General features: G+C 38.0%; 2 protein-coding genes across 4 annotated transcripts in view; one reads left to right on the top strand and one right to left on the bottom strand.

Moving 5' to 3' along the window:
- LOC138019529 (transmembrane protein 104 homolog) overlaps positions 1 to 9,930 on the bottom strand; it is a 10,561-nt gene extending 631 nt beyond the window's left edge. Inside the window, exons 1-6 of the mRNA XM_068866355.1 lie at positions 9,777 to 9,930; positions 8,324 to 8,719; positions 4,874 to 5,155; positions 3,866 to 4,195; positions 2,627 to 2,728; positions 1 to 526 (exon numbers count right to left, since the gene is read on the bottom strand). The exon at positions 1 to 526 is cut by the window's left edge and continues 631 nt beyond it. Of these exons, the coding sequence (XP_068722456.1) occupies positions 335 to 526; positions 2,627 to 2,728; positions 3,866 to 4,195; positions 4,874 to 5,155; positions 8,324 to 8,719; positions 9,777 to 9,830 (1,356 nt within the window). The 5' untranslated portion in view covers positions 9,831 to 9,930 and the 3' untranslated portion in view covers positions 1 to 334. The remainder of the gene's footprint in view (positions 527 to 2,626; positions 2,729 to 3,865; positions 4,196 to 4,873; positions 5,156 to 8,323; positions 8,720 to 9,776) is intronic.
- A 27-nt stretch (positions 9,931 to 9,957) lies between these two features.
- The window catches only part of LOC138019531 (uncharacterized), a 22,050-nt gene continuing 22,007 nt past the window's right edge, over positions 9,958 to 10,000 (top strand). For all 3 annotated transcript variants that reach the window (XM_068866365.1, XM_068866366.1, XM_068866364.1), the window contains exon 1: positions 9,958 to 10,000. This exon is cut by the window's right edge and continues 111 nt beyond it. In XM_068866365.1, coding sequence (XP_068722466.1) covers positions 9,984 to 10,000 — 17 coding nt within the window. In that variant the 5' untranslated portion in view covers positions 9,958 to 9,983.

Below are 10,000 nucleotides of genomic sequence, written 5' to 3'. Positions count from 1 at the left end.
TTAATTTACATTTTTTCGACATAAGACGACGAGCCAAGTTGATTAGTCCACATATAGTGAACATTTTGAATGTCCTGAGAAACGAATGCCCTGCCAAATTGTTTTGTTGTATCTGTCTATTTTCTAAGGAATAGCTTTGGTGGTATTCTGATTTTGGACTTCTTCCGACATCCTCCGGTACACGTGGAACTAAAATTATCAAACATCTTCTCCTTACACTTCTCTCTAAAGCTTTTTTGTGAGCTTTAGCTCCGAAATAAAATTAGAGAGCCATAAAAATTCTAAAACTTTCAGCAAATAAGGATTTAACTCTGCAACCTTGAAGTGTCGTTAGTCAAAAGATTCTTGTCATCAACACAAAAGCTGAAAATACTAATGTTAGGTATGCCCAAGCTTGGTGCTGGAAAGGTGATATGTGATGATGCATTTGCCGCCAGTGGGGCACTGTTTTATCGAGCTTTTCTCTGGAGTACAATACAAGCAATGCAGGCATAACAAACATGATGGCCAGACCAGCAAAGGAACCCTGAAATGTAACGTAAAATGAGACGAATTATGTTAGTTTATTTAGGGAACAACAGGGATATCAAAGGGACCGCGCGGAGTGCGTTTGAAAGTGTGTGTGTGGGAAGGGGGGGGGGGGGGGTGGGGGGGCTAGGTCTTGGTATCTGAAAGAGTTGTGTAAATTACTAAGTCTTTGAGAAGGCCACCGCCTTCATTAAAGAAGAAAACGTCGTACAAATTTCAAACCTAGCCCAGAACGCCTCAAATCGACACAAGGACACAAGGTGAAGTAAGAGTAAGTTTATTTTATTTATTTTCTTCTTTCTTCGTGTTTCCTTTATAAACCCTACAAACTGACTGAGCATTCAATGATGATCCTCGCAGTTATGAATGCAATTTTGGAAATTGCGTAGAGAAGCCTGAGTTTTTCAGGCGAGGATCATAGCGTCAATTGATTTCACATCCGCAGTTCAATTATGCAAATGAAAAGTTTCTCCTTCCACGAAAAACCAAGGTAAGGCTGAAGAGAGCAAGGTTAAGCTCCAAACAAGAGGCCAAATATTGAAAGTAACGATGAAATGATATATGAAATGGATCATATATGAACTGCGGATATGAAATCAAGTGAAGCTATGACCCTCGCAGTTACGAACGTTATTTTTGCAACCGCGTAAAGAAACCTGAAAAATTCAGGACTTCAACGGGGTTTGAACCCGTGACCTCGCGATACCGGTGCGACACTCTAAAGAACTGAGCTGTGAAGCCACTGACGTTGGGAGCTGGTCATTTGTGGGTTCCAATGTTCCCGTGAGGAATGAATTAACGATGAAATAATATATGAAAAGGATCATATATGAACTGCGGATATTAAATCAAGTGAAGCTATGATCCTCGCAGTTATGAACGTAATTTCTGCAATTGCGTAAAGAAGCCTGAAAAATTCAGGACTTCAACGGGGTTTGAACCCGTGACCTCGCGATACTGGTGCGACGCTCTAACCAACAGAGATATGAAGCCACTGACGTTGGGAGCTGGTCATTTGTGCGTTCCAATGTTCCGGTGAGGAATGAATCAACGATGATCATTGGTTCAAACCCCGTTGAAGTTCTGAATTTTTCAGGCTTCTTTACGGAATTGCAAACATTGAGTTCATAATTGCGAGGATCATAGCTTCACTTGATTTGCTAGTAACATTGGGTAAAGCATTTTCATCAGTCATGTCTTCAAAGTCCGAGTACCACTCACGTGGAGCGGATGACGTCATCGTTTTAATTTCGATGCGTTTGATTGTCAGCTACTGTCCACTTTCGAGAGCGTTTTCAAATCGATGCAGTTTCGATAAATACGCTCAGCGTTTAAGTGTGGACAAAAGGTCTAAACGCATCGAAATGTAAAAAACGTTTTCAATCAAGTGCCCAAAGAAATATCTAAAGTTTGTTATGGATTTGAAAATTGGTTCAAAACTCCCCCACAGCCATTCTAAGGAATCGGGCCGGGGTTTTCCTGCACGCCTTTGATCATCTACATCTAAAGTGTGATTGGCCAAACTAATCACCATGTTTTGAAATGACTTCATTCAGCTAAGAATAATAACAATTGCTCAGTGAAGTTTTTCGACACATGGCAGATCAAAAAAATTAAATTTACAAAAATAATTGTCAAGTTCCCTGCTGGTCCTTGTGCATGTGAGCGCATACGCCCAACAGTGGCCTGTCAGATAGGTACAGTAGTGTACTGTAGCTGAACGTCACTGTCAGGCTTTGAAACCTCTCGACTGGCTTTAATCAGCTGGTGAGTGTGAAAATGTCAAAAAAATAAAATGATGATAGTCAAGTGGTTTTGTTTCCAAATAATTTTTGATCATTTAGATGGCTGAGGTGCGTATGGCAGGGAAGCTAATGGCGGCCACTTCTTTGAATCCTACAAAAAATGTTGTTCCAATACTAACTACTAGTTTTAACATGCACTAGTGAAAGAAAGAGGTAGTCACCTTCAGTCTCACTTCCACTCACAAGCATACAGCTGTATATTACTACATGTTTCCCCCCCCCCCCAAAAAAAAATATATATATATAATAATAATAAAAATAAAATAAAATAATAATAATAATAATTTACCAACCGTTAAGGACACTAATTGACCAACATCATGAATGAAAACTGCAATAACTACAGGTGGCATCAGAGCAACAAGTGTGAATATCTGCTGGCTAAAAATTAAGCCCTAGGAAATAATAAAGTAACACAAACATATCAGACACTTGAAGCATGCATGTAGAGATTAATTTATTGCCTACATGCGACCAGTAAAAACTCAATCCAGTACTAAAAAACTGGTGAGAAAGACACTGTTCTTTCAGTCAATATTGAATCTAGTATTGAGCAGCAGAAAGTATTGCCATTTTGCATGAATCCTTTGTGTTAATGCCAAGCCACTGATTGTTCCATGGACCACTTTAAGTTGACTGACACTAAATTCCTACAGACCTCTAGCCATGAACTGATGAGTTTTGTCAAGCCAAACTGAGTTTTACAACTACATGTAGTTAATTTTGAATTGAAATCACCTTGTAATAAGGCCTCTGAAAAATCTGAATCCTCAAATACACACAAAAAAAGAAGATTTCATATCACAGCCTTAATAATAATAATTATCACTGTCCTGGACCTCTGAGGCCAAGAAAATACATAACTGAAAGCCATTATAACTACAGTATAGCACAGTAGAGGCAGAGTGGCCCTGTGGTTTGGTTGCTTGCCCTGAGATCCAGATATCCCCAGTTCAAAACCTGTTAATAATTTGATCACATGTTGAATTTGCAGTTAGGTACGTACATGTAACTCCCTGATTCAACTTCTCCCCTGCCCTTGTAAATAGCCAACTGGTTTGGCACTGACCAGTTGGGATTCTTTTCAACAGTTGATAGTGTTATGTTTTGTAGTTTAGTTGATCAGGGGCCACCGAGAGGGAGGGGATGGGGGGCTATACCCCCCACTTTTTTCCTTCAGTGTCCTTTTCTCCTAAACCTCTCCCCCTTCCCTCACACTTCACTCCCGTGATCCATACCAATCCACAGCGCCCCCACCCCTCCCCCACTTGCAAACGTCCTCCATGGTTCCTTTCGATTGTGTTTCACTGGACCTATATTAAAGTCACCCCTATGGAGAGTGGTCAATTAAGTATGTAAATGTATAATCCAGAAAGCGGTGAAGATCAAAACCAATAATTATTCTATAGCAAACCAATCAAATAAAGTTAAGATGATATGATGTTGCCAAGGATTATGATATTATCTTTATTGTACACGATCATTGTCATCGTTATTACTGATGTTGTTGTTATCATGATAATTCAACATACCTTTGACAATGGAAAAAGTTCCATTAAGTTGTTCCTCAGAGTTATGCAGATTAAAGGAAAGTTGCTACTTAGGGTAAAGACAGGGTACAAAATGAGAAAATTTGCCAAAATCCCCACAGAGCTATCACCAAAGTTTAATGAGTAGAGTGGGCTAATTTGAGATGCAGGTTTGTTGATGACAGCTGTGAATACCATGGTGCCACAGTACAGAAGCACAATGATGTAATTTACTAAAACAACTTTTAAAGTCTTTCTTTTGTCAGCCAAAGGAATTATTACAGATGGAATGCTGTGATGGCACATAAACGTGAAGACTGTCATTCCAATAAGCTGCAAGGGAAGGAAAGGTATCATTGCTGTAATTACAGAACTGTATTAATTATTTATAATGATAGAGGTACAAGACAGTACAAATAATAAATTACTTTTATAAGTTACTTTGTCAATAAGTTCTTTTTAATGTGTTAACCCATGAAATAATTTATTGATCATCATGTCGAGATGGGAAAATCTATGCTGCAATGTTAACGTGCAGTCAATATTACGAGATGTCACCACATCTCATACAGCTATTTTGAGAAACGTTGCCGGAAAAAGTGCACGCGACAATCCTGAAAGGTATTGTGGGTGATTTTAAGTGCACTGTTTTTCAAAGAAATTTAAAAGAATCGTACGGGAGGCCACTGATATATGTTTGCGAGTGCTGAAGGAAAGTAACAAAAGTAGGTTCGACATCTACAGTCGTTAGCAACAGTGTATTGATCATATCCCATATTACCTTTCGGGATTGTCGCATGCACTTTATTCTTGACAAACTTTCTCGAAATAGCTGTATAAATATATACATGTATTACAGTACACATATAAAATTATAAATATATTATTGCCTGAGTGCATTATAATTATAATTCCATTGAATTTAAGAAACAAAACAAAAAAACAGCTGTAACTTTTTTAGTATAATTTTATGCCCTAAAACTCAGTTCTTGAGAGGACTGGGTACCATACCTCTTTTGCCTTTTCTGCATCCCATAATATTAACTGATCTATAGGCACACTTTGTCCATTTGCAATGTCCAATACTGTGAGTACAATCATAAGTACCATTGCAGAGTTCCTCATTACCATAGTAAACATTTGAAGGTAAGTAGTCTTTTGAAAGTTGAAGAAACAAAATGGTCCTATTAACATGATGAACCCCCAAAGGAAGGAGTAGTAAGATATTTGATGACTTGCACTTGTAGCTTTCTCTAGAGTTGTCGTGACCGATACAGCATATATAGCAAGATCCTGCAAAGGAGAGTCCAAAAATTCAAATTGTCAATACATGAAGCCTTGAACAAACTCCTGTCCAAGTTTATTTTTATCCTACATTCCCCCTGCAAGTAAATAGACCAATAGGCCTTAGCTTTCACTGCCTGTTAAGAATTCCACTATTTTCCAGTGACTGTGATCTCAAAATGCAGGAAATGGCATCTTAGAGGAACATGTATATCTTTTTTCCTGGACCCCCCTAGAGGCTCGCACCTGCAGTGCTCATCAGCATGGTTACACCGCTCCTAAAACCTCCCTTTTTTACTTGCAGACATGGCAGAACTGACGCAAATACATGTAGTCATCAGAAGGAAAGGTAAGCGTACAGACATTATAGTGAATCAATAACTTCAAATAAAAATTAAATAAATCTGAACCAGCAGAAAATTAATACAAATGAATGCAAAAACCAGTTCTTTATAATAATTATCATATTATCAAATAATATACGCGGCCAAATAAAAAATCGGCCTCAGCGGGCGCAAAAGACTTACAGTGGGCTGCTAATGCATTATCAGCCCTACAGCTGATTGGTTCTTGCTTCATCATCCGATGGATTTTGTGATATTATTTATAGACGATTTTACGCATTTTTTTGGTAATTTTACATAAGTTCACTGGACTGAGTTGATTCTTTAATAGCTTGTTCAATCAACACTTACATGATGATTTGAGGTGACTTTGAAGTCATTATTCACTTAGCTTGTATTATTAAAACTCGCATTCTTGATATAATTTGGCCATGTTTATTGATAATAATGATAATGACATGACTTTTTTCGGGAATATTGTTTATTTGCGCCCTTGTAGTCAGCCAAAGGACTGCGAGGGCTGCGTTATTCCCTTATTAACATCTTCGTCTTGCTTTTTATTTACCAATATTCAGTTCACCTTTGGAGAATAATAATATTTTTATTGTTAATAAAATTGTTTGGCTTGCGGCCATTTTGAAAAAAAAGTGCTTTATACATTATTATCGCATAATAATCACCTCAAGTGCAGCCAATGAATGCAGAGAATTTTCAATAATCACCTTGATTCGTAATTATACTAATTGCTGCCGCAGTGCATGAGCCTGAGGTGAACAAACAAGACAGTGCGAATGGAGGAATTATTGATGCATGGTATGATCCTGCTCTGTTTTTCATTTCACTTCTCACATCCTTAAATTATAGATAGCTTACACTGTCGTGCAAACAAAAAAATAAATCGGAAATCGTTCAATGAGAATGGCCAAGAACTTGGAATGTCGTAGGAAACAAATCTATGTATTAACCACCTCTCCAACTCTCAGGTCTGTGTGGTTTACATAATGTTTTTTAACCCATTTCTCAGTTATTTGTTCCAGCGTTTCACTCAACTAAATTTGTATTTGTAGAGTTTTACAGGGAGATGCCATGTGATCCACCAATATGGTGGCCTTGAATCAGCATAAAAATCTGGAGTTCAATTTGCGATGAAAGCGCTTACTTCTCACTCATGATATAAAATACATGCATGTATGAACACATCTACTATTAAATGTACTTGAAAGGCTCAAACTGAGTTTCGTAGGGATAGACATTTTTTTCAACCAAATAGCTTTGTATCATGGTGTTACGCAAGGTGACAATTTGGAAATTCAGAATGCTTCATTTCCTAAACAAAAGATGTCACAGAACTGGAAACTTGAAAAAAGATTTTGATTTTAGAATTTGATGATGTCACTGCAAAATTTAAAACCATCTATTGTTTTCTTTCTTCTCTCATGCCAATCAAGTGGGGTCCAGAAGGATTGAGGTCCAGTTAGGAATCCAGTTTGGGGGTCCACGTTTTGTATCATCCCTGCTCAAGACCTACACCTGTATAAAAATTTCCTTTCCATTCGACACATGAACTGTCGTTAAATTGCCACAAGCGTAACTGACCAGTCATCTCCCTTCCCCTCAGTAGCATTTCTATCATTTAGATAAACTAGCAGTAATTATTAGGAAGTGGGGAAGTGTAACAATAAAAAGAATTAAAAAACGTGTTGTCACTGACTAAAAAACTTCCGTAAAAAGGACGTTTCGGTAAAATTACTGTGACCTTCTTCGGCATAAAATGGCTTACGAATACAAAATGAGTGCTTAAAGGGGCTAGGTCACGCAATTTTAGGCAATTTCATCATTGATCAAATGGTCATAGAATTAACTGAAATAACAAAATAACGGCTCAAAACTATAGAGGAACTCAAACAAAACACAGGAAAGCTAAGGAGGGACAAGGATGGACAGTTTTTACACTTAATTTTATAGATGACTCCTGTTGATAGCTCTTTACTAAATTAATCTTTAGGTTTTCTTAAAATGGAGCCGACGGTCATTACGGGTTTTTGGGCAACATTGATATTGAAATGATGACAAAGTATATATCAGTCAAACATCAAGGGCCTTAAGATCTAGAACAAGAGAACACAAAAGAGCGATTTTTACAGGAGATAAGAATTCTTTATTAACCCAACATTGCATAGAGAATAATCACGATTTTGACCTTGACGACGTCAAGGTCATTGACCGTTGTCCCCAAATTTTATGGGGAAAAAGATTATTTTTAGAAGCGTGGCATTCAATTCGCAAACCTAATTCCATTAATGACACGTTTACATTCCGGACATTTAAAAGGCCCTTGGCAATCCCAAGTGACATTTCTACGGCTTTTTAAGCACTCATTTTGTATTCGTAAGCCATTTTATGCTGAAGAAGGTCATAGTATTTCGACCGAAACATCCTTTTTACATAGGTTTTTTAGTCAGTGACAACAAGTTTTTTAAATTCTTTTTATCATGCCTGACTACAACTAAGGTATTTTTAAACTCAAGTGTAACAATAATTATTATTATTATTGACAGTTATACTTCCTCACCTAAAAGTGAGGCTTACAGATTTTACTCTGTCTAAGGCCAGACGAAGTATTAGGTCAGTGAATGGGTTTGTAATCCATGTATCATGATAGACTTTGGAATTGGGAAAGGACAAAACAGTTCAAAAATAAAGAAATATGATATGATACTATACCTTTCTTTCAAAAGGGAGACGTACATGTCCAATTACTGTCAGTTTTTCTAACTTATGGGCCATGATTTTATCAGAAATCTGAAAAAATTATTCGTGGAACAGTACTCACTCCATAAAGGTATAAGCATAGAACCGCATAAAAGAAGGTTGATCCTGCAGCTCCCAAGAACATTTCAGACATATAGCCCATCTCAAATTTCTCTTCAATATCAAATAACGGTGGTGAAAGCACGTCGGTCTTGACTTTGATTTGGCTCGTTTCCCCCAAAGCAACAATTTCAGTGTCACAACCTTTCATATGTCCTTTCCTTGTTACTGGTTTTGTTCCTCGCCAGGCATTTGCTGTGGCAAGAACTTCTATCATGAAAGTAATACTGATGAATGCCATAAATGAGACAGTCGTCAGACAGAGTATTCCTGCAATGATTCCAGCTTTGGCGATAGCGGCTGGAAGAGCTAGGACACCAACGCCGACAAGAAGATTGAAAAGAAAAATTGCTGCTACCTGAAACCAAAATATAGTCATATTAAGAACATCATTCTGCCAAATCTTGTGAGTATAATTTTGATAACCTGGCAAATAATTCTCAGTGGTGCTCTTGTCAAATTTAAGCAGGAAAATAGGACACAATACATGTATGACTCTCATGTATTAGACATAACTGGCATGCCTGTAGGTTGAGATCAAATATCATGCCAGGTCATTGCTTTATACTGGTCACGCTTATTCTGTGCCATTTTCATGCAACCTTTTCCTTTAGTGACTGATTGAGATGGTGCCTGTCTCTGTCATTCATTAAATGAATTTCTGTCTTAATGTTTAAGTCAGTTTGTCTCAGTGGGGGGCTCAGGCAACATATTTGGTTTGAGTTTTTTTGTTCACTACTCTCCTCAAAAACCAAATTTATGTTTGATTTGATTTGTGTGTACAAATGACCCATAGATGCCAAGTTGTAGGGAGAGGCTCGCTGGAGATTAATGGGGCGCCTATAATCCGAGCGAGCGCCAAAGGCATGAACTTTTCTTGGGGGTCCGGGGGCATCCCCCCCCCCCCCCCCTGAGTTCTCCTAGATCACTTTTCCTGCATTCTGAGGTAATTTAATGACACATTTTACCAAGTCACTTCGGGTAACAAACACGAGCAGTGAGAAGAAAAGGGCTCTTGGGTCTAGAATTCCTTGATTTCTCGTCAATTTGCTGCTGATTTCTCGTCGATTTCACGATTTATTAGATCATGAACAGTTTTACGTTTTTGGAACAATAATTTTATATGATATATGTATGACAAAATTTGTTAACCCAAGCTCAGCTGGAGATTTTGCTTGCTCGGCTGGAGAGCTGGAGATTGAGTGTGAAAGCTGGAGACTTGGCATATATGATGACCCCAGTTAGTACCCCAGCGCTATAGGAGTTGACACTAAAGTCAAGTGCATCATACAAACAACTATTGAAGCTGAGATTCTCGAACATAGAATTGATCATGAATTAAAGAGCTGAAGAGCAGTGTATATGCATTGTCCAATTTATATTTGATTGAAGCCAGCAAACGTTAGAAAACATACCTTGGCAGAGTAGCTGGAGGACGAAAGGTGGCTTTCAATAAATTTTCTAGACATTACGAGTTTCTTTGAGACCAAACTAAATTCGTGGAACGTCAAAACACTTCAAATGATGTCGCCTTGTCGCCATATGCGTTGTCGCCATCTTGCATTTAAAAAAAGCAAACCTTTTGCCCAGGCCTCCTTGATATTGGTACTTCCTCGTCCATCATGGCGGCCAAAAAGAT

Source organism: Montipora capricornis, chromosome 10 (genome assembly GCF_036669925.1).
Source record: "Montipora capricornis isolate CH-2021 chromosome 10, ASM3666992v2, whole genome shotgun sequence".
Lineage (NCBI taxonomy): Eukaryota > Metazoa > Cnidaria > Anthozoa > Scleractinia > Acroporidae > Montipora > Montipora capricornis.
This window is presented reverse-complemented; position numbering and strand designations above follow the sequence as displayed.